General features: G+C 41.5%; 1 protein-coding gene across 1 annotated transcript in view; it reads left to right on the top strand.

The window, feature by feature from the left end:
- The first annotated feature begins 1,258 nt into the window (after nt 1–1,258).
- MORC3 (MORC family CW-type zinc finger 3) overlaps nt 1,259–24,482 on the top strand; it is a 30,675-nt gene continuing 7,451 nt past the window's right edge. The window contains exons 1-14 of the mRNA XM_074814330.1: nt 1,259–1,400; nt 6,357–6,429; nt 10,114–10,246; nt 11,370–11,584; nt 11,859–12,006; nt 14,904–15,051; nt 16,005–16,136; nt 16,399–16,518; nt 16,947–17,044; nt 21,333–21,437; nt 21,548–21,670; nt 21,806–21,880; nt 22,718–22,760; nt 24,038–24,225. Of these exons, the coding sequence (XP_074670431.1) occupies nt 1,362–1,400; nt 6,357–6,429; nt 10,114–10,246; nt 11,370–11,584; nt 11,859–12,006; nt 14,904–15,051; nt 16,005–16,136; nt 16,399–16,518; nt 16,947–17,044; nt 21,333–21,437; nt 21,548–21,670; nt 21,806–21,880; nt 22,718–22,760; nt 24,038–24,225 (1,640 nt within the window). The 5' untranslated portion in view covers nt 1,259–1,361. The remainder of the gene's footprint in view (nt 1,401–6,356; nt 6,430–10,113; nt 10,247–11,369; nt 11,585–11,858; nt 12,007–14,903; nt 15,052–16,004; nt 16,137–16,398; nt 16,519–16,946; nt 17,045–21,332; nt 21,438–21,547; nt 21,671–21,805; nt 21,881–22,717; nt 22,761–24,037; nt 24,226–24,482) is intronic.

Consider the following 24,482-nt stretch of genomic DNA (forward strand, 5'->3'; position numbering starts at 1 on the left):
TCTTTCTTCTCCTCTTCCTGGCTAGCAAGGACCAAACTCTGTGGTGCCTGTGTCCCTGCTTTGCATGCCTCTGCCCAGGTGCTGCTGCAGGGATTCCCCAAGTCGTGAGGTAACAAGAATAAATTTACTCTTTGCATTTCATCCGTGGTTATGTGGGAATTCCTGCATCCTGCCTGTGTTGGCTCACACAGACCTTAACAATCACATAGTTCCAACCCCCCTGCCATGGGCAGGGACACCTTCCACTAGACCAGGTTGCTCAAAGCCCCGTCCAACCTGGCCTTGAACACTGTCAGGGCGGGGGCAGCCACAGCTTCTCTGGGCAACCTGTGCCAGTGTCTGACCACCTTCACAGGAAAAAATTTCTTCCTTATATCTAATGTAAATCTATGCTCTGTCATCTTAAAGCTGTTGCCCCTCGTCCTATCCCGACACTCCCTGATAATGTGTCCCTCCCCACCTTTCCTGTAGCCCCCTTTAAGTACTGGAAGGTGCTATAAGGTCTCCCTGGATCCTTCTCTTCTCCAGGCTGAACAACCCCAACTCTCTCAGCCTGTCCTCATAAGGGAGGTGCTCCAGCTCCCTGATAATCTTCGTGGCCTCCTCTGGACCTGTTCCAGCAGGTCCATGTCCTTCTTATGTTGGGGGCCCCAGAGCTGGACACAGCACTGCAGGTGGGGTCTCACCAGAGCGGAGTAGAGGGAGAGAATCCCCTCCCTCGACCTGCTGGCCACACTTCTCTTGATGCAGCCCAGGATACAGTTGGCTTTCTGGGCTGTGAGCGCACATTGCTGGGTCACAGCCAGTTTTCCACCCACTAATACCCCCAAGTCTTTCTCCACAGGGCTGCTCTCAACCCACTCTTTGCCCAGCCTGTATTTGTGCTTGGGATTGCCCCGACCCACGGTTTCAATGACTTTGTGAGAGCCGCTTTCCAGATTTCATCCCTTCTCTGTGGTCTGCCCGTCCTTTGCGATGCTGTGTGCTGCACCCTGCACCTCAGAAGCTGCTCACGTTTGATTACACGGCGTGTGCGGAAAATCACGGGCACCTGCTGCACCTGTGCTGGGACATACCGCGGCACGGCAGGCAGCACCACGAAAGCGCTGCCTGTCCCCCGGGGGGCTGCCTAGAGAACAGCAGGGCTGCCCCTTCAGGTTTGGCGATGGCAGCAAACCCCCGCCTCCGGTCCGCCGGCGCCTCCTCCTCCCCGCGCCGCCGCCGGGGGCGCGGCCTGGGCGCCAAGGCCCGCCCCTCCCCGGGAGCGGGCGCGCTCGGCGCCGGAAGCGTGCGGGGAGGGGGCGAGGCGGAAGTACGGGCGCTCCGCGCTCCCCGCTCCGGCGCTCGCTGCGGCACAAAAGATGGCGGCGAAAACACAGGGCGGCATCCGCCTCAGCGCGGTGAGTGGCGGCGGGTTCCCGCGCGGCGGCGGGGGAGCCCCTGAGGGGATGTTCGCTCTCTCTGTCCCACCATGCCCGCCCTCCGCCCCCCCGGCGGGGGCGGCGCGGGGTGGGCGCTGCCTGGCAGCTGAGTGGAGCGGGGGTGCCTGCCTGTGCGAGGCCCGCGGCAGCTGAGGGGCAGGCAGCGGCCTGGGGGCAGGGGACGCGGGAGCTGCCGTGCCGCCGCCGCCCCTTGAACCGCTCGTTGCTTTCCCTCAGTGAAAGCGGGGAGCGGAGCCTGCCCGGGCTGGGGGCGACGCCTCGCCGGTCCGCGGGTAAAAAAAGTTGTTGGCCGAGCGTTGGGAGGGGCGGGCTCCGGAGCCCTTCGCCTAAAATAAACCAGCACCCCCTTCCTGGCCTCAGACTTTTCTCTCGTCGTGTGCTGTGTCCGGCAGCGCCCTTAGCCAGCCCTGGGCGCGCCGCGCCTTGGCCGCTCTCCTGAGGGGAGAAGCCGCGGGTACCGGCAGCCACCGGCCGTGCGGGGCGGGAAGAGCAGGAGCCCCCGGGGGGCCGCGGTCACCAGCTCCAGGGTGGGGTGGGTGGCGGGCCGTGGGGGCTCCCCGTCGTCGATCTGGGCACAAAAGCAGTAGCTAGTTTGGCTCAGGCTGCGCGGGAGGGGAAGTTACAGTCTGTGGGTGGGTTGGGTTGGTTGTTGGGGGAGGGGAATTTCACAGTCTGTTGTGGTGATGGAGCTATTTGATAAGGTAGTGACCTCTAATTGGAAGCTTGTAACTCAGAATCTTGACTACTTTTTGCAAGAGGCCTAATTACGTTTTAACAAGGGTGATGAATGTGTATGCAGTTAAATCCACTGCTGCATTGTGCTTTTCAGTCACAGTATTGCCCGCAGTTGCTGTCCTTTTGTTGTAATTAATTGGTCGTTTCCTTGTTTGTGGTAATACAAATGATGTTTTTTTAAGCCTTTCTGACTTCAGCTATCTAAGTCACACTTACAGTTACAAACAGCTGGTTCTAACGTTACTTATAGAATAGTGGAAAGAAGCTGAATCATTACAGCAAGTAACTTATAAAACATTTGAGTGAAAAGCATGTTAGTATATTCTCAGCACTGCTTAAATTACCTTAATGTAAATTGCCATGATTGTAGGGGTTAGGTATAAATGTCATCTACTTGAAGTTCAAGAATTACACTTTCATTTCAGGTCTTTAATTCTTGTGTTTGAAATCCACAGTTTGATATATTTTATTAGAGAAGTGTTTTCGTTCTTTAGATAACAGTGTTTTTTTAAAAAAAAGGAGGGAGGTCTCCCTTTGGTTTTATTGCGTTATTAGTCTTCTTGAGGGGAAAAAATACATCAGTGTTAATAATCAGCCTTTGCAAAAAACCTGCATATCACAAGTCAGACTGCGGAGTTTAAAATTATTCTCAAGTTGAAATCACGTTGACAAGCTGAACTCTTACAGATACAAAGAATGCACTGATACAGATACATGGTCATAGTCTCTTCTGTCAGCAGCTGTTCTTTGGAAGTATGTTGGGTTTCACCAAAATATTTCCATGAGTTTCAGAAGCATGTATAAACAACACAGGCAGTATGAGCAGGCCTGGTAACTCATCCCACACTGGCATTTATCTCCTTCTGTTGCTCTGGTGAAATTTTTGCTCAGTTGCATGATGAGACAGATCAGGGAAGTGATCCAGGTTAAAAATAAGATTTTAAAAATGGTTGTTAATTTGGATCAGCTCCCTGATGTGGTTCATGACAGACGTGTAACTGGACTAGCATAACTGGGAGGGAGAGGAGGGAAATGGCAATGGGGTTGTTCCCTAAGAAGTTGTGAAATACTTTTTTAAGATAAGACAGATTGTTCAGTGGTAATTCAATTTGTGCATGCCTTATGATCTGCAAGGGGTGGAAGAGTTCTGCTTTTCTTGGAAAACTTGAATTCCCGAAGCTGTTTGTCATTTTTGAGGGATAAGCTGCTTTATTCTTAAATATTTGCTGGTCATAATTGTAGGAGATGCTTCTCTTAATGCAGTTTAGTACTCCGAAGGAGCGGGAGGTTTGGTTGTATCTCCAAAAGGAATTTGGCTACACTTGGTCTCAGGAGAAAAAATGAAACTGCTCAGCAAAACCCACTTAGTAACAAAATATATTAGGCCCAGTGAACAAAGCAACTGGATCGTCTCAGCTACAGTCATGCTAACGTAGCCAAAAGTGGCTGTTCACCAGGGGACTAACTCTTTCTTACTGTACTTAGTGAACCTCAATTATTCATGAGCCAATTAAAGTGGTGCTTGGATGAAATGAAGTGTAAGGGGACAAAATGGGCTTAAATATTCCCTGGTGAGGTCATTGGGAAGTGATGAGTTGTTGTTGACAGCTGGGTAAGCTCTGAAGCAAAAGGTAATGGCCTTAAACCACCATTCTCCATTTTTTTAATCTGGTTTTGTTGTGTGCCCTTGTTTCAATGCCTTACAGGAGCATGGTGCTGTCTGCTCTGAGGTACTGTCCCATCAGCTACCCTGCGGGATACTCGCTTGCCTTTTGCTGTGGGGGGAGATATTAGAGCCAAGGACCAATTTGTTACAGTCCCTATGTTCCGACCCATATCTTCTCATTTGATATACCTGTTCACAAGTTCCCGGTTCTGTGTACCACCTTCCAGCCTGTCTCAAAACCTTACCACTTGAAACAGTGATCCAGAGAAGGTCAGCGTAATTCTGGTGTTTGTTTTTAGAAGATGCTGTTTCTTTAAGATGCTGTTTTCAAAGTTAATCACTAGTATGCAGCAGTGAAATGAAGGATGGAGAAGCGTTGCTTTACACAGGCAACACCTGAAGAGATTTTCTTGCTGTGCACATGTACGCTTTGTTTCGCAGAAAAAAGGACATTATTTGTGATTATGTCAGTGTTGGGTGACGCTGAGGTTCCTTCCTTCATCAGCATTGTCTGGTGATCAGGGGAGGCTCACAACTGTGAGTTCATGCCTTTATCAAAACTACAGTCAGGACTTTTTGCCAAGTCTGTATTACTGAGATTACAATGCCAGCAGTAGCTCCAGAGATCCCAGTCTACCTTGTGTATGGTTGGAGTTTTTCACAGGCTAGCAGCAGAGAAATATTTTAGCAGTGAGCTGAGCAGATGCTGAATGCTTGAATGTGCATCTGTGTGGTGGGGTTTTTCTTAAGTGTTAGTGTTTGTGTTTTGACAAGGAGGGATTTCAGGCAGACAAAAAACCCCAGTTGTTTCTTGTGTATTTTTTAATCATGAAGCTTAGGAAGCAAAGGAACAAATGCTGCCAGCACTGTAAAAGGTTGAAATGAAAAGAATGATACAGACCTTAAGATCCACTGAGTTACTGTATGGCAGAGGAAGAAACCGAAAGAACCTTTTAACTGTGTGCCATGGAATATGTGAGGTTTCCATTAATAGGCTTGATGTAATTTTCTTCTTGGATTCTAAATTATTTGTAAGTATCTGCTAGGAATTTGAAAGGGACACAGTGACTTAGCTTGACTCAATTTACCAGATTTTATAAAATTGGATTTGTAAAGCACAGATGGCAATGAAGAATGTGATGCCTATTCATACTTGTACTCTAGCTTGATGGAGAAATGGAGGATTAAGTTGCAGTCAGAAGCTGTGTCCTGTGTTGTTATGACCTCAGAATCAAGGTGAGGTTTCTTGACAATTTATTTTGATCTGAACTAGGGCGGCTGCTGCTGCCACTGCCTTACTCCCTCTCTGGTACCTGGCTCACCACTCTCGAACTTGCTCAAAGCGTTATTCGTTTTCGCTGATAAATGAACTTGGAGACTTGAAGTGATTGCTTCCTTTTATTTGGACTTTACTAACTATATAAAAGTGCTTGTCAGTGTAGTAGTTCTGTAAAATTTTTGAAGTATGGCTATACTTCATAAGTATGGATATACACTACTCAAATGTTTTTCTGCTTTTATGTATATAATAATGTGGATTATATTGTGTTTTTTGATATAACTGCACTGTATGAGGACTGTTTCCAGCGTTATGTACTCATAGGTGCTGCTTTTTATGCCATCAGCATAACTGTGCTAGCAAGGTTTTGTGTTAAAGGCCTTGTAAAAGTATAATTGCAGATATTCTCTGTGGTAATGCAAATGCAGCTGTATCAGTTTCAGCAGTTAAATTTCGCCAAACATTGCATTGACAAATCCTTAAGTTATATGGATATATAGTTCTGGTCTTCCTAGTCTTTTGATCTAGGTGAATATATAGGAACCCAGGCTTTCATAAATTACTTGAAAATACTTTTGTGCTGACATCTATAAGATAATGTCCCCTAAATAGGTACTTTATTTGCATGTTCTCAGCTAATCCTAGTAGTGGCTACGTTCATCTGGTTACATCTTACCATAAGTGAGGATACAATGTATGAGATGAAATTGCTAAAAGCACAAATCACTAGTTGAGAGAATCTGACATGTGATTTTGATCAATATGGGCAAAAGAAGCAATGACATCAGACAGTAAGCCACGGAGTATATTAGGTGCTGCTCACTTTTTGGATGAAGTTTAATACTCATGGTTTAAGATGTATGTTTTTAACATTTGAGAGTGTGTGCTTCTGTTTCTAGATTTGAACTAAGGCTTTGATGGGTTCTGTAACCTCTAGCATCAGTATATAGCAATAGTTCCTTACATTTTTATAGAGTTTGATAGGATGACAATATAACCCATGCTCAGAATATAGTATGATACTGTGCTGAATTCTGTATTGCTCTTTTGTCTTCAATAGCTGTATTAATGTTCCCTGTAAAAGGTGTTAGTATGCCAATATCTAAAAGTAAATTACAGCCTTTTGGTAGTGTTGTACAAAACAGCTTCATTTAATGTTACTTTAACATACTGTTTTCTGGCTTGGTATCATTGAAAAGCACAAACTAATGCCATTGTTTGTGGTTTATTTCAGCTTTGTCCAAAGTTCTTGCATACCAACTCTACCAGTCACACCTGGCCTTTCAGTGCAATTGCAGAACTTATAGGTATGTCGATCCATAGTTTGCCTGAGTACTTGATTGTAATAGTTTTTTCTTGTTATAAAACTACCATTCAGAATCTTACAATGTATTTTTTTGGTTCAGTCAGATTGACTTTTTCCTTTCTTAACAGCATATGTACTACCTGACATCAGTTGCAGGGGCCTTGTAGGATTTGCTGGTTTCTTTTTACTGAGTTTATTAAGGTTTCCCAAATATAGAAGACTGTGGGACCAAGTGAATTCCTTCTCTTCTCATCCACCAAATGCAAGTCTACTGCTTTTTGCTCTTCCCAGGCCCAAAGTGTAGTAAGGCTGAGTGCGTGCACACTTGCATCCTGTACAGACACAGCTGGCCACAGCCAGATTAGCACAGACAGGAGGACAGTGACTTTGTAAGAACCCGCATAAAGCACAAGCAGTGCTCGAAACGTGAACAGCACAAATTGCCTTACCCTATTCCTGCTTCCTGGCTAACCAGGTTTAAAGTTCAGTAGTGGCACGTACGCGTACTCTCACTCACTTATCACGTGTGCTTACACATGTTTCTGGGTGTTTTGCCAAGACCTGGGAGCCCTTCCAGTACCTGTGTCCTGGGCTTTTTACTAGTCTCTGTCTTAGACCTTGGATCTCAACAGTTGCTTGTTTCTTCCAACTTGTTGGCTTGTCCAACTTGAGTTTGCTAGCAGAACAAATGGGTACAGGCACACACTGAGAATAGAGAGCACACTCACACAGGAAATCATTAGAAATAGTGTTTAGTAAGAATAGTGTTTACAACAGAGTGGCACAGGGTCCAACCATACAAGCATACTGACTAGCAGCCAGCTTGCACACAATCAGCCTGTGTTATTCCCCCCCTCCCCGCCCATTATACCATTCTTCTCCCATCCACTTTGACCTTTCCCTTTTCTTCAATACTTCCTCAAAACATCCAATGGTAATTTTTGCACATTATCACAATACTCCTCAAACATCCTAATTTTCTTCTTTTGAATTACCAAGTTTCTGGCTGAAGATCTTCAGGGTTATGCTTGAGTGGTTCCTTTTAATGGTCCATCCATCAGTGTCCTAAGAGTTCTGCTCTTTGTTAGTGTCTGTTAGCTGGGCCTTGTGTATCTGTTTAATTTATTAGCTCCTGTTGATCATCTTGCCTTTGATTTTGAATAGCGGTTAAGTGGGTATCTTCAGAGTTGCTTGTTTCCTGAGTTAGGTAATGATTAGCAGACTTTCCTTAACTGGTTCCTCAAAATAAAGGTGTGGTTTGGAAAGACTTGCCAAGCTTACCTCGTAGTTTGCTGCTGCCAAAGGGAGCAACTCTTCTGGTCACGCATTCCTTCACTTCCTGTGCACAAGTTTTGCTATTGCTAATCCAGAAAATTAGCCTAACAAAAGAAAATAGGAACTTTTCAGCTAGATAAGACCAGAGCTGTCATTAAAGGAGGAAACCAGAACCACATGGCTGCAGGAAGGGCTGGCTGTTTTGGGGGTAACAGTGTGTTAAGTCGTTTCAGCTGTTTTATCACCCCATGCCATACTTGTCTGGAATGATGTATATGTGCTGTGCAAGGCATGCAGACTTGTCGTCTTCTTTTGCCTCTGGTTTGTTATATGTGTTGCTTTAACAAAGCTTCAAAAGCATAGTAGCAACATGTTGTAAAGGCTTCAAGTTAGTCATGTTGATTTAAATAAGTTTTGTAATCTTTTGCATGCTGTGGAAGGCTATACCATATACAAAATATCAAATAATGTAACCAGGGTTGTATTATGGAGGCCTGACTTTTAGTTTATGCGAACTTACCAAAAACTTTAATGGTCTGTATGCTAAAATTTGCCTTAGGAGCTCTGGTCCCTCCTGCCAACTTTTTGGTGGTTATATTGCTGGCTTCTCCCCTTAGTCCTTAATCAGATTGAATTTAGGTGAACTAATGGTGACGCTTGAGAGAGGATAAATGAGACATCTAAAGAGAATTGGTGAGCTAGCAAATCTGAAGACTTCCACAAATCCTGGCCTTAGAAGAATATTTCCAAACTCTCAATTGTACTTGAAATGTCCTCTTTTGTTGGTGCTGAAATACATTTTATGGACTTTTTCACTGTGGATGCAACTTATACTTTATGCTTATAGAAAGCAAGCTACCAGGCTGTGATTCCTTTTTATAGGCTGCGATGTTGGCTTGAGCTATTTATTTATGGCCCTCAGTTGAACCTGCAAAACAGGCAGTGAAGCAGGGGCACTGCCTCCTGCTGTGCCATCACATCCCACCCCTCCTCCTCCCTGTGCTTTCCCCCCTCACAAACTCCATGAGTAGCACAGTGCTGGGGAAGGGGGGAAAAGAGATGTGAGAAAGTGGTGTTAGGGCAGATGAGGTTTAAACTAGCTTTGCTGCCAAGAAATGTTTGTGGAGCCATGGTTTCCCTTTCACTTGCAGTAACGTATGCTGCAGGCTCTTTCAAATCCTGTAAATAGAAAGTTTAGTCTAAAGCATTTTGAACTTCCATTCTGTGAAAGACATGCCTTCTTAGATTTGAACAACTTTTGCACTAGCAAAATATGTATTTGTGACACTTAGCTCTGTTAATATGGAAGTGATGTGGTGGCAGAGCAGCAACATTTTTTCACCTAAATCTCCTGCACCTGTAGAGTCAACATTCTATATTTCACAGAACTATCTGGGATGTGAGGAGCTGGGCTTCAGTTTTTTTGCTTGCTTTTTTTAATATCTTAAATTTTATTTTCTGAAATTGTGATAGTATTTCAAATCTGATTTCCTAATTAGAAAACCCACAGGCCTGCAGCAGGTAAGATACTGTTGCAGCTGTGTATATTGGTGATGTGTCATTGTCTGCATTATAAACAATAGCCTAGCCTCCTGAGAGCCAGTCAGAAGAGATGTTTGCATGGCTGGGAGAAAGTAAATACTGATTTTTTTTTTTTTTTTTTAAAGTAAACAGCTGCTTGGGAGACAGGAAATGAAAGTAGAAACTTGTCTTTGTTTTGTTTTCTATTCTCAAGTTTGAGCCACTCATCTCCACCTAACTTTTTGCCTATATATTACTGTCATCTGTAATAAGTGGAAAATTGTGTAATGTTTTCAGGCAAGGTTTGCCAGGTTTTGATGCAGCTGTTTCATTGTAATGTTTTGATTTAGTGTTGTCATCTATAAAAAAGATAATGTTTTAGGAGACTTGGGTTTTAGCATAATACTTACTTTATTTAAAAACTATGGTTTCTTACTTCTGTGCAAAAGTTGACTAATATTCAGTGACTTAGCTGAGAAATTTATATCTGTGCCAGCACAAAACTTCTGCAACTATATTAAATACCTAACTGTGGAGCTGAAAAATGTCTGCAATTTTAGAGCTCCATTACTTTAGCATGTGACTCTTCAGGGTCATAGGCCCATTATTAGGGACCTACCTTAAGCTGCCATATTCACCAAATAAACATATGTGCAAGCATAGCACCGTGATAAAGTTAGGAACAGCTATTCCTTATAGCTTGATTGATTATATATGTATTTCTGCTGGCTAAGGCTTTTTTGCCTGCTGCATATGGATTTAAGTAACTTTGGAAGATTTACTATCTGATATCTTCACTGGAATTAAACACTTTAAAATATGTTCACACCTAAACTGTTTAATTTTTGATTTTTAGTATCCCACCCTTGTTTGCTTTCTTTCCCTTCAGATAATGCTTATGATCCAGATGTGAGTGCTAAACAGATATGGATAGACAAAACAGTGATAAACGACAATATATGCTTGACGTTCACTGATAATGGAAATGGTATGAACACAGAGAAGCTGCACAAAATGCTAAGGTGGATAACCTCTCTTGCAACTTTTTTCTTGTAAAAATTCCAGCTTCTAGTTCTGTTATTGCTCAGCTTATTCCTTTTTCTTAAATGTAACTGACTAATTTTGTTCATAAACTTAACATTTCTGAAAGTGAGAAATTATGCAAGTGAAACTCTAGAATAGACAGATACTAGTAAAACTTTCACAAAACTTTGTCAGTGTATTTTTTTTATCTTGTAATTTCCTTTTATCGTTTCTGTCAACCTTCCCATTTAACTTTCTGTGCAGTGGTTGTGCTGTGTAAACTCTCTGTAGTGCTCTTTAGGGGAGCTAAGGAGAATTTATTTTTTTTTAATTCACGATTGCTTTAGTTTAAGTTAGCAAGCAAGAGGAAAAGGGAGGTTTAGTTCAAACCCTTTGGAATGCTGAAAATAGAAGGTATTGAGGGAAACTTAAGGGAATGATATTTATATTGGTGTGGTTTGTCTATTTATCTTTATAGGGTCTGAACTGATCTTTCTGCAACTTTTGTTTCTACAGTTAGCAAAGAGCTTGCTGTTCTGTTGCTCTTTTAGTATGAAAGATTGCTCTGCCTGCAGATAAATCTCTGGGTTTAATCTTGAGCAAACTTGAATTCAAACTTGTTATTTTTCTTTGTCTGTTAGATACCATAATTAATAGCTTGCTTGCTAAATTCTGTGTTCCATATACAGTTACCTGGTCTACTTCAGAAGTAATGTGTAGTTGCTAATGGAGAATCTGTAGGTCACGCATTTTCAAGCAAGTAAAGGGGAAAAAAAAAAGCTTTAGGGGCTTTTCTTAGTATTTATTGTGAAGCCACAGGATAACTATTACAATCCTGTAAAAATGCTTACTGCATAATTCCAGATGGATGGTATTTCTTTTCCATACTTAAAGATGAAACTAAATTTCCCTGAATTCTTGCAGTGTGGTTTTAGCAATGTTACACGGGTAACTTTTAGCATTTGCTTAACTGTACATTAATTGTACCGTAGTCCCTGGTCTCTAAAATGAGAGATTAACTCATTGTGTTTAAGTCTAATTTGGCAAGTCTTGCATGCAGCTTTTGGGTTTTCAAGTTTTATAGGGCTTTTTACACTCTTCTAATGTTTTCCTATGTTTCAGCTTCGGCTTCAGTGAGAAATCTGTGATGAATGGCCGTGTTCCAGTGGGACTGTATGGAAATGGGTTTAAATCGGGGTCCATGCGCCTGGGAAAAGATGCAATAGTCTTCACCAAGAATGGAGAAACCATGAGTGTGGGCCTGTTATCTCAGACTTTCCTTGAAGTCACAAAAGCAGAACATGTCATGGTTCCTATAGTGACATTCGACAACCAACATATCCTTTCAACAACTTCTGAGTGAAAAGTTGTGGGTACGTGCAAAATTTGGATGATAATATCAGTAAAGGAAATCTCCTTTCTAGTCTTATGGATACACTAAATAAATTGTAAAGTCCAAGGAAGGCTATAATTTGTTAAAGCCTTTAAATTTGTAGGAGCTCTTGAGATGTACAATAGGAATCTGTGAAGTCAGTAAAACTGTTGCAGAAGTTTCCTCATCTTCTGAAAGCTTACTTCATTCAAAGTTACACTCCTTAACGTAATGCTTACGGCACATAAGTGATCCAACAGAATCCAAAAACAGCCTGAAGGCCATACTAACACATTCTTTGTTTACTACTGAGGAGAAATTACTGGCAGAGCTAGATGCTATAATAGCAAAAAAAGGAACAAGAATTATCATTTGGAATCTTAGAAGGTAAGATGAAGTCCAGTCTCTTATATCTCTCATTTAGTTTCTGTTACCTTTTGGTGTATGCTAACATGCAAAGTGGGTTTTTTTTGTGGAATAATTCCAAAAGACTGTGGGCAGTTAGCTGTAACGGGGAAACTAGACTCAAACTCGCACGATTGAAGGGCTGTAATGTTGCATGAGAACTGTTACTAATAAGTAACAAAGCAGAAGGAAGGAGAATGTAAAGGCCTTCATATTTTCCTTTGATAAGATACTATTGCTTTTGCCAGAAGGAAAATTGAAATAGATAAATTATAAATTTCAGACTTAAAAATTCTGAATGTGAAAATTCAAACAAAAAGTGTTTGTGTGTACAGATAAGTATTACGGAGTTGGCAGTATCCTTCTAGAGGGATCTAGACCTTTCTAAACTTCTTGTTTTTTGTAAAATAAAGAAACATCCAAGTAAATAAATACAGTTGTTTGTATTTATCTTATTTATCTACTTGCCTCTGTGGGATTGTTTGGTGTTTTTCTTTTAAAACAGCTGTTGCAGTGGCAGATGGGTGTCATTACTTCCCATGTTCTTTCCCTTGCCTTCACACCTTTGCTGCTGCTTTACTAGCAGGGAACCTGTCTGATGGTCTGTCCAGAAAAGCTTTACCATGCCTTTAACTGTGATGGCACTAATTGGTTGGGAAGATGTTGCCTTGTACTATGTTCTTAAGTGTTTAGCTTATTGTAGTTTAAAATACCTGAAATAACAAGGTATCCACAGGAAGCAGTTTTGAACTGTTTCAGTCCTGTGGATTTGGCAAGGAACTATCTTGGTTTTCGGTTTCTTACCTTTATTGTTGCCCATCAGAAGAAGGGCCAGGGAGAGGCAGGAAAACACACCTGGATGCATATGGCTTAAATGTTACAGGACAAAAAACATCTCAGTTATAGCAGGTGAAAAGTTTGGGGGGTTTTTATTTCGTTAATTTCCTGTGAGTATTAGAGCCCTGAATCACTTTTAGCTTAGGAGATTTTAATACAAGAAAACTGGAGGTAACAAATGTATTACTGATTCTGGTTGTTTCCCCTTGCCACCTGCTCCATAAGAAAAACTTCACCTCCTTTACACTTCAGAAACTAATTTGCATTACACAGGTAGACTTTAATTTATTTTTAGGTATGAATATTTTTAGGAGTGTGCATCACTTCCATTGCTTGAGCAAAAAAAAAAAATACAGTGACCTCAGCTGACTGGGCAGGATAACTTTCATGTCCTGAATTTTGGTGTGTATTCATGGGAAGTTGTGGGAGAGAACACTTTGGGGGGTGTTCATGTTGTTTCTGGTATGTTATAATCAAATCTACTTTAAAAAAAAAAAAAACCACAACAGAGCTGTTTCAGTATTAAAAAACTTTATTATTTCTGGGATATTTTTACCAACTTTGATATATCTCAGTGTTGTGCAAACATATTGCAAACATCTGGTGGGTTGTCCAATAAGAAATTGTGATAATTGAGTCAGAAAGCTGTGGTGAGTGTCATTTTTGCACCATTAAAAATCTTAGGACAGCAATTTGTAGGGTTCAGAAATTTTACATTTAGAAGTGTGCTGGGTTTGTGTGGTGGGTTTTTGGTAGCTGGGGAGGGGGCTACCACGGTGGCCCTCTGTGAGAAGCTTCTTGAAGCTCCCTTAGCTCCAAGTCAGACCCACATCTGGCCAAGGCTGAGCCAGTCATTAACGGTGTCTGTGCCTCTGTGATAATATATTTAAGAAGTGAAACCTGAAAGGAGGAGTGGGAGTTGTGAGGAGAACACCTATGTGAACACCAAGGTCAGTGGAAGAAAGGAGGAGGAAGGGGGGAAGCGTGTGCCAGTGCACCCCCCTTGCAGTCCGTGGCGAGATGGCAGGGCTGACCCCTGCCACCCATGGAGGTCACTGCTGGAGCAGAAGCCACCCTGCGGCCTGTGGGGGCCCCCACACTGGAGCAGGTGGCTGTGCCCGAAGAAGGCCAGGACTCTGAGGGAAGAAGCAGCCCCCACTGTTGTAGTTCGGCGCTGGGAGGACCACAGCCTGTAGGGGTGACCCATACTGGATCATCTCGAGAAGAATGCATCCCGTGGGGAGCACTCATGATGGAGAAAGTCCATGAAGGACTGTCTCCTGCGAGAGAGATGCCATGTGGAGCAGGGGGAAGAATGCAGAAGACTGTTTTCCCCCCCCTTCTCTTTGCAGGAAGAAGTGGCAGACTGACTGCACCCCCCACTCCCTGCCTCTGTGCCAAGGAGGTAGAGATATCGGGAACAAAACTGAGCTGTGAAAGAAAGGAGGGGTGGGGGAAGGTGGTTGTTTTTTTTTAAGATGTGGTAACGCTTCTCACTGTCCCATTCTGTCTGTTAAGTGTTGGGTTTTGTTAGTGTTTGAATTAGCAATGTGCTTTTCTTCCCCTAACGAGCCTGTCCTCTGCTTGTGGCCATAATGGGTGAGCCACCTCTCACTGTCCTCATCTCCATTCCTGAGCCTTTTGATTCATTTTCTCCTTCCCCGTGCTGGAGGGGGAAGGGGTGATGAAGGGCTGGGTGGCGCTCAGTTGCCCACTGGGCAAAAACCAGGACAAAAAGTAATGCACGTGTCTCGGTCTATCCAGAATTTAAAGCTGATACTGACTGCTTTTATTTTTGAAGTGTGACCTGTTTAGAATTAAGTTGGAATTCGTGAGTGCTATCACTTCTCTTGTACTCCTTGGATATCAGAAAGGAACTGGTAAACTTTGTTTATGTGAATTCTAGTAAATCTGTGAGGAAAACCAGCATGGCTGTTGCATCTTTGTGATACCTCATGGGTCTACCACAATATCTTTATCTTGTGTTGGCTTTTTCTTCCCCCATAATTAGGTTTGGTTTTTTTAAAAATCTTATTCCACAGAGATAAAAATGAAAAAACAGAGTTTGACTTTGACAAGGATAAATATGACATCAGAATTCCAGAAGACTTAGATGAAACAGGCAAAAGGGGATATAAAAAACAGGAGAGACTGGACCAGATTGTTCCAGAAAGTGACTATTCACTTCGAGTATGTATAACTTTTTAATTTGTTTATTTTTGGAAGCTGAAGGGTGTATGTTTTTGTTTTAATATAATGTGCTATACTGCAGAAGGATTGATGGTGGGGAGGATGAATGTCAGAATTTAAATGTTAGGCCAATATGTCAACATTAATTTTAAAAATTGAAAGTGGAATGTATTTGTGAGCTTGTGTGACCATTTGCTGTTTATTGAGAAGAAAATTACTGGGTTTTATGTAGTCTTGCAAATAACTTTTCCTGTTAAATGCAGCCATCAGTATCCACTAAGGAGGAAGAAGGAAATGCAATCAGTAGTTTCAGAAATTAAATAGGCATGTGTGTGGTTGTCAGAGTAAACATTTCATTGTAGTGCAGGTATACATGCATATAGTACTGATGCTACGCCCATGGGGATCTTTTAAAACAGATGGGTTTCAGTTGGCAAAGTGTCATTTCTAGGTTTCAAAAAAAGATAAAGGAATTGGGAAGCAGCAAATTAAATGCAAATTAAAATTCATAGATCTATACTTTCATAAGAAGATTGCATAGCAATTGTCAAGCTATGATAGTATGCAGTCGTTTAGAACAAAGTTAACACACTTGCTTTTGTTATTTTGAAGTTTGTAGTAGAGTTTTGAAGCTCTCAATGGGGGATAAGAAGAGAGGCTTGTGTGTTTGAGACCGCTTAGTGGTGAAACTGCATCTTCAGACACCTGATTAACTTGTCATATTCACAAAAGTTGTTTCTCAATTGCTGTTCATTTAATTTGTGATATATGTATGCTTATTATGCACACCTGCATTTCCTATTTTTCTGGATTCAAGTTGGGAAAAAACCACGTTTCATAAAATTTAATTAAAACTTGTGTTTGTCTTCCTAAACATAATGTATATTGTGCAATGCTCATATCTTGAGGTTTTGGGATTTTTTTAATAACAGGAGTTACTGTATGTTTTGTAGGCTTATTGCAGTATTTTGTATCTGAAGCCAACAATGCAGATCATTCTGCGAGGACAAAAAGTGAAAACACAGCTGGTTTCCAAAAGCCTTGCCTTCATTGAACATGATATATATAGGCCAAAATTTTTGAATGTATCCTTTGCTAATATTTACATCACTACACGATGAATTTATTGATGTGAATTTTCATGTAAGCTGTCTGGATTCTTCAAGATATGTTGCAGTTATACTCGTGTGATTACATTTTTTTTTTTGTGAAGAAGTACTGAAGGAATTATATTAATATAAAAAAGAAGAAAGTTCCAGGACCCAGTTTAGTAACTATTTTTTCAAAGTAACTGTATTTTTGTGTTACATGAGATTAACCAGATTTTTCCTTAATATCTGGTAAAAGGCTAAAGCAGTAAGAATTACTTTTGGATTTAACTGCAGAAACAAAGATCATTATGGGATAATGATGTACCATAAAAACAGACTCATCAAAGCTTATGAAAGAGTTGGCTGTCAGTTAAAGGTAAGAAATTAAAGCTCAAAAATATTTTAACATCTTTAGAAATCATTGTCACTCCAGTGCTGATTTTAAAAAAGAATATGGATGGAAACTAGGATATTGATGTATCCTATATAAAACCCCCTTTTTTTAGTTTGTGCGGCAGTTAAAAATTGTTTTAAATTGTATGCAGTTGTTTTAATGTTTGTTTTTGAAACTAAGCTTGATACGCAAAACACGGGTTTGGGCATATCTTTTAGCACAAAGAGGGATGGAACAGAGGATTGTTTTATTTAGGGGGTTTGTGTTGAGAGTTTCTTTTTGGAGAGGAGTTGTAAGCCAGAAAATTGTTGTTATCTAGTATATATGGCTTATAATTAGCTCTGACAAACTCTTGCAGTATTGCCATGGAATATATATTGTTTTTCCTGATAGATCTTATTTTCTTACAGGCGAACAACATGGGTGTTGGTGTAATTGGGATTATTGAATGCAACTTCCTAAAACCAACTCATAACAAACAAGACTTTGACTACACAAACGAATACAGGTAAGTGTATATTTTTATGTAGACTTTCTGTCAAATAGCATTGCTCACTGTGAAATGCTTGACAACAAAAGGCTGCTTCTTTTCTAAGTAGTAAGAATTAAAGCTTATGTTCCACGGTTAAACTGCATGACTGTTCTGAACAGTAGGGGTGGGATGTTTACATCTGCATTGGTCATACTCTAGACTTCACTGACTGCACAATGAATGCGGTATCCTACACGTCATTTTAAAGCAAGTGCCCTAAAAGTGATTGGTTGCAGTTCTGCCCCTCACTGATTGTAAAATGAGTACAAAATAACTCGCTGAGATGTGAATATTTGTATGGCACACTAAAACTGTGATACATGAATCCCACACTATTAACTTTTTTCATAACAATTTTTGTTTGGGCTTTTTTGGAAAAGCTTTGTTGGATATTTTTGAGCCCTTCTTTTCAACTTCTTCCCTAAGAGTGGACTTGAATGCCCTCGAATCCTCTGCTCCCTGATAGAGCATTTTTAATACCTGACATCCTGAAAGTAGCAGTGATTTGAGACATTGCTTTGTTTCAGTTTTTATTTCTAACTCAGGGTTGCCACTTTTTCACATATCTGCATCCATCCCATCAATCAGTATCTAGTGTGATATTTCCTGTAGTTAAACTGTGAATCAGATTGGGAATCTAATTCTGATTTTCAGAGATGATAATTGTTTTTAAGGCAAGTGAATTTCCTAGTCTGTTTACACTGCTTTGCTATGAATCAGTTGTGCTAGCATTGTGGAAGGAGGCATGTAGCGGATGAAAGGCTAGAGGGGGATGAGTTACCTAAGCAATTTGCAGGCTGAGGTGGAAAAACTGTCCAGGAAAAATTACAATACAAACCTTGAGAATTATGCCATTCTGTATTACTTTATTTCCTTTTGTGATGACAAGGCTGTTTTCTGTGCTGCTTCGTGTTAAGGGGTGTTAGGAGTGGCCACCTCCTCCAGCAGCTCTGTCCCAGGACTCCCTTCTGCCCGACCCGGGGACCCAGGCTTTCTGCCCAGGCTGAGGGACGTGACTGCCAGCCTTCAGTTTGCAGGTTCAACCAGTAGCAAAGCTGAGCACGTGTCCCAGGGGCACAGACGCAGGACACTGACATGACTGGTTACACAGACTGCCACAGACAAGGTGCACCCGCGTACAGGACTCTCATAAAGTGTAGACAGCCAAGTCCTCTTCCTCCTTGTTGGCTGGCAGAGATAGAAGCTCACTAGTGAAGACACACGTGACACTAGGTTTACAAGTGCACATACATTTGTGGATCCCCTGGGTACCGGCACGGCCTCTCTTGTCGTCTTGGTACCCCTGCCTGGATCCCAGGCCCTCTTACCTGCCTCACAGGTCCCCTACGTGTGGGCTAGTGCAGCTTGATGCAAACATGCTCACTCTCACACTCGTACCACAGACACTCCATATTCGCAAGTCCCCCTGGTTATACCAGCACAAACCCTTGCCTGCCTGATACCCCTGCCCCAGACCTGGGGCCTGCTATTCACTGCTGAGTCTAGTTTGGAGTTTGCTAGGAAATAACATGTGCACGCTCCATGCACACCAGGGCACTGGCACTGGGGAAGATGCAGACACTTGTTCCCCCATCAGCAGCCAGCACCAGGCACCCACAGTCCTGCTCCAGCTGCCAGCACCAAGCCCCTCACTCATGCTGGTCCACCCCAGGAGCTGGTTTTTGGGAGACACCATTCCTGCCTCAGTTGGTGGCAGCTGTTAACACCCACTTGCTCCAGTAGCTCACACCACACATCCTGTCTTGACTCCAGGATCTGGCACCAAATCCACTCTCACACGCAGAGCTCTCACCAGTAGCTAGCACTTAGTCATTGCCATACACATACACATGGGATAAAGAGTGAGATTATGTAGGGAGTTAAGAAATTATTAAATAAGAAGATAGAAGAAGATAGGACAGACTGCAGTGATCAGGCACAGGGCTCAGCCAGACAACTGTACTGACCGAACCTGTTTTACATGCAGCCAGCTCCCTTTGTACCCTTTTGTATCTAACCCCCTCTTTGTTCTTCCCTGCTTCCCACTTTCCCAGGCACCTTGCCTCATCCATTGGCACAGTTCCACTGACCCCCTCCAAACATCTTGGACCCTCAGTTTTGCATCCTTATCAGTTGCAAAATCCTAGTTTGCCTGCAGTTTCTTGATAGCCCATCAATTAGTGTGACTGACCAGGTTTGTTTCTGATTATTGTCTTTAACACTAATTGGTCAGGTTTTATGACTCTCTGTGTTTGTCTTCCTCCCTTTCCTTATCCTCCCAACTGAAAAAAATAAACCTTCTCACGCTCCATGTCTCCTTACCAATTAGTGTGACTGACCAGGTTTGTTGTTATCACTACCTCCCTTGTCAGTCAGGTTTGTCTCTATGTTCTTGTTTATGGCTTCTTTGACCACATGCCTTTAAAGGAGTAGGCACTTTCCTTCTCTGCCCTAACCCTTACTTTCAGTGTGGACTTAGAAATTCAGGGTATTGACTTGCAAACATAGGTGGGGTAAACTTTGGCAGGAGAAGTCATTACCTTTTTCAAGCTGCATGTTTTGCCCTTCAGCCAGTTGTGGTTCAGCTTCCACTGGCAACCTGAACTGTTCACAGTGTCTTTCCTGAATTGCTGATTTATACGCAGCTCTGCATATAAAGATAACCCAGAAACCACACCAGAGTGCTATAATAAACAGAGCTGTTAATTGCAACAATTGAGGGGCTATAGCAAGATAGATCTGGTTGTTCCTGCTGTTGAAACAGCACTCCTTGGGAGGAGAAGCAGCAAGCCTGATAGCTGCTACGCCACTACAGTTCAATCTACCTGTGTCTTTAAATGGTACCTGCAGTTTGTCCTGCTCTTTGCAGTGATACTGCCAGCTTTAAGCAGTTTCCCTGTTTCTACCACCATGGTGCTAGCAAAACCATTAATGAGAACACATGGTAAAGCAGATAAGGGAATCAGTCAAACTGGAAGGTAGCTCATGTTTAGTTCTTTTAATAGAGATGTTCCCTGAACCATTTCCTGTGCGGTGGCACTAACAGTTCCCTTAGCAGTGGGAAAAGAACTAGGAATGCCATAGGATAGTCATTTGTGTGGACCAAGGTTTACACTATGTTCCCACAGGCTGGCACAGTGAGCACTGAATGCTTTTTACTTGTTTCTTTTTAAAAACACTTGTGAAATGGGCACAGAGGTACTACACTCGACAGATCTTTTATAAAGGTTTTTCTGCAACAAGTGCTACAGTTTTCAAAAGGTAACTTTCCAGCCCAAAACAGAAACATAAAACTGATGCTGTATTTTCATTAGTGTAAGCTGACCTCCCTTCTTCCCTCTCCAGAAGAGAGATGTGATCCCATACATGCAATGCTGCCCATTTCTGCCCTTGTGGTACTTCATTTCTTTGGCACAGAAATTAATGACTTGGGTTCAGAGGTGATCTAGATCAAAACTCTCTAGGTCAAACTAGTTCACAGCACAAACATTTGTTAGTTCAAGGGACAGGGTGGTGTAGGCATTACAATAAGCCAGGCAAGGAGGGACTGACTTTCAGGCTCTGGTTACCCAGCCACTTTACTCTGATGTAAATTCAGCATGCTGGCAAGAGGCAGTCTTACCTCTCCCTCTCCTGTAGGGCTTGTTGTTGTTCTTCCACACCACTCCCTCCTGTGTGTGACAGCTCTAGTAGTCATTGAGCTGCACGATGATCCCTGATCAGGAATCTAATCCAGCTAAAAATTAACCTAGAGTAAGACTAACCTGCTCTTCTTAGCAGCATGTAGACTTTATACTACATTAAAGTGATCATACGTTTGCAATCTCCATGTTAGTATTGTTGTATGTCAATGTAGAGTAGTCATGAACCTGCAGTTAATGGATGTACAGAAACATCAGCCAAATACACAGCTAGGTACTGGTTTGACGGAAGTGGGTTTGTACTAGTTTCTTCTATGATTGAGGTTGAACTGGTGAGGTAGCTTCAGGGCTTGCACTGTACATTCATAGTGCTTCTGAATTGAGCACTCTTGATTTCAATCTTTGTGCTCCAACTCGTATTTCCAGTAATTTCTTTGCTGACGAATGTGGCTTCACACAATTGCTAATTTCTAGGGTTTTCCAAAAATAAAAAACTTAGTGTTGTGCAAGTAGAAATATTAGAGTGGTTCATATGTCTGTTCTTTCACTGTAGTTTATAAAGGTTCTTTTTCTGCTAGGATTTTACTATTTAAGGTGGTCTTTCAAAAAAACTTTCTTTTTAGACTTACAATAGCAGCATTAGGAGAAAAGCTTAATGATTACTGGAATGAAATGAAAACGAAGAAGAATGAAGAATATCCATTAGCTTTGCCAGTTGAGGAGATACAGTGAGTATCACTTCTAAATAGAAGAATTTTACATACTGTTATTACCGTTTTACACTCAGTCATGAAAATGAGTTTTTCATGTGAAAGTTCTGATATTTTTCCCATTACAGAAAACAGCCTGATCAGACATGGGTACAATGTGATGCATGTCTGAAATGGCGGAAGCTGCCAGATGGAATAGAGCACTTGCCAGAAAAGTGGTACTGCTCACTGAACCCTGACCCACAATTCCGGTAAAATTAGATTTCGATGAATATCTAAATACTGCTTTTAGTTCTTATTTTATCACCTGTTACAAACATGGATATTAAGATCTTTCTGTTGCCTTTTTGTTTTGTTTTGTTTTTTTTTTCCCCTGCTTAACTCAGGAATTGTAATGTGCCAGAAGAACCAGAAGACGATGACTTAATACATCCTACATATGAGAAAACTTACAAGAAAAAGTGAGTACTAGAGACTTTCTTACAAGTGTCTCAACACTAGAAAAGGAATGTGAAAAGTAAATGCCCTTTTCTCTCACCTATGGTATAATTCCAACTCTTCTGGGAACATATCCAGCCGGAAAATAGTGCCTTGAAATCAAAACTTGATCGTAGCAGTGAATAGATGAATAGCACTGTTCTTTTCTCTGTTATTAGCATGTTGGCATTACATTCAAGTTTCTCATTTTGACTTAATACCCGTTTTGCCCTCCTAAATCAAAATTAGGAACATCATAACAAAAGGGGCCTCTCTCATTTAATAATTATTGAGGAGAGCGGTGCAGCAGTTGGTGTTCAAGTACAGCTGTTTCACAGTAGCAAGCAGTGTGAGGATAGTTTGGGATGTTAGAGAAGCAAGCTACTAGGACTGTTAGGAGACCTTCTCTAGGTAACTTATTCTCACAGTCCACGTTGAAGCAGCTGAATACCTCGATACATTTATTTAAGTATAAGACGATTCTTAGCTAAGGTGTATGGAAAAAAATCGATGTGGGTAATTTTAACTAATGCTGGCTAGCATACTAGAAGTGGGAGTTTGGGTTTTTTTCAGTTTTTAAAAATAAATCTTAATCTGAGAACTTGTTTGAAGTAAAGCTAACTTTAAGCTATACTAGCTTCTGAGTTCATGCAGAAAATTTCCATTCAATAAACCAGAATATGTTCATTAGAACTTAATTGTATCTAGCTGATATAAGGAGTAATGTGTTTGCCTTTAGATTTTGAGACTGTTTTGGTTTATAATGAATTAACATTTTGAATCTAAGCTCTTAATTTTTTTATTTCCTTGCTGCTGTGCAGAGACAAGGAAAAACTGAAGAAACGACTAGAGTACAGCCACCAGGTAACTCTTGAAGTTGATAGGAAACTGAGCTTGGTAGCAGAGTTGTTCTTGGTGGCAACAGTACTATGCAGTTTGATCGAACAGGCCAGGCTCTGAGTTAGAGTTCGCTTTAGCTGGTGGCCAACTGGTTCGACATCCTGTCTTGTTTTGATGGCTGAACAGGTTATGCTCACTATTAGTAAACCAAAAATCGCCCATCTTTGCTGTCCAGTGATGGAAAATACACCATTGCTTTCTATGTAATACTTAAGAGTTTGAGGGACAAAGCCCTCCCACAAAATAGTACTAGAAAATATGTCAGTCGCTCATACCTGTTTTTATGGCATGACATCTAATTATTGAAAGTAGATTTGTTGTAGAGCGATGCAATGAGGATATGAAAGTAAAGATGCCCGTAAAACTGAGGCAGGGGGTGGGGATGGACAGACTTGCAGTAGCTGCACTTTTGCAAGGAGGCATTCAAATTCAGATCCAAATCAATGTGGCTGAGTGATCTGAATGTGTAGATTGTAACTCAGAATCTAATTTCCCAAGTGTGATATAGCTTAAGTTGCTCTCAAAGTAAAGGGCCAACTGAGGATCACTCTATTTCTAGAGAATAGATTTTGCATTTGCTGTTTTAACCTATATACTTCATTGTATTAATTTTTCATCCATTACCCAAGTACAAAAGTAATTCTAGAAGTATTATTCATTTTAGACAAAGTGGCTAAATTATGAGCAGCTTTAACAGAGATGGCGCTCTCATACTTTGTGTATGATGGTCAGACTTCAGACAGAGCTACAGCTTGGGAAAAGCTCTTGCCTGAGATTCTACACAGTTCTTTAAAATAGCTGCATTTAGAGAAAGACTTGTAAGATCAGAAAGCTGCTTTCTGAGAACAATAAATCTGTGCATGGAGAGGAGTGTGCAGCTGGTGTAGAGCATTCAGAGAGTCCTGTGAGAAATCTGCCAGAAGCCTGTAATTGCAATATAGAACTTTCTAGTATGTTGTGTGTCTTCAGCCAACATGAAGGAAATATTTCATGTGCATCAGTAGGGTTTGGGAGGGCTTGTGCGATCATTAAGTTAAGAAAACTGGAGTTTGCAACGTGGAGTCTACTTAGCCTTTCTTATTGCAAAATACTGAGCCTTGGTTCAAGGAGGTCCTTGTACGATACGTAAGAAATGTCGGTCAGAATTCTAGGCGTTGGCAGATAGGATAACTGCTTAAACCTATTCTGAAAAATCTACTAATGTCTGTTTCTTTTCATTCTTAACTAATATTATCTTGTAGATCAATAATGAAATGTTTTTAAAAACACCTGTTTCTTCAAGTAAAGACTTCAAAACATTCTCAGCTGTGAGTGGAAAGGAAGCTGTTCCAAGATCACTTTTAGCAGAAACATCAAATGCTTCTGTCAAAAGACCTCTGCTTATTTTAAATAGATCAGTATCTTCACCTCATTCTGATTCTGATAACAGGTTAGTGAACCTGTACAAAGTAGATACCTGTTTATTTCTAAAATTAATAACTTGTTAATGAAAATGATGTGTTGGGTGTAGTCCCATCTTCAGGTTATAGCTGCCAAAATTCATATGTTGCTTCTTGGAGCATAGGAAGTAGCAGGTTGATTAAAGGTACCTAGAAACCTTGTGAATTACAAAAGTGAATGCAGCAAAAGATACTGTGTGCTGGCAAGGAAAATTGCTTAGTGGTTTGCCTGTTTAGGAAAAGCCTG

The sequence above is a fragment of the Strix aluco genome, chromosome 2 (assembly GCF_031877795.1).
Source record: "Strix aluco isolate bStrAlu1 chromosome 2, bStrAlu1.hap1, whole genome shotgun sequence".
NCBI classification, from domain to species: Eukaryota; Metazoa; Chordata; class Aves; order Strigiformes; family Strigidae; genus Strix; species Strix aluco.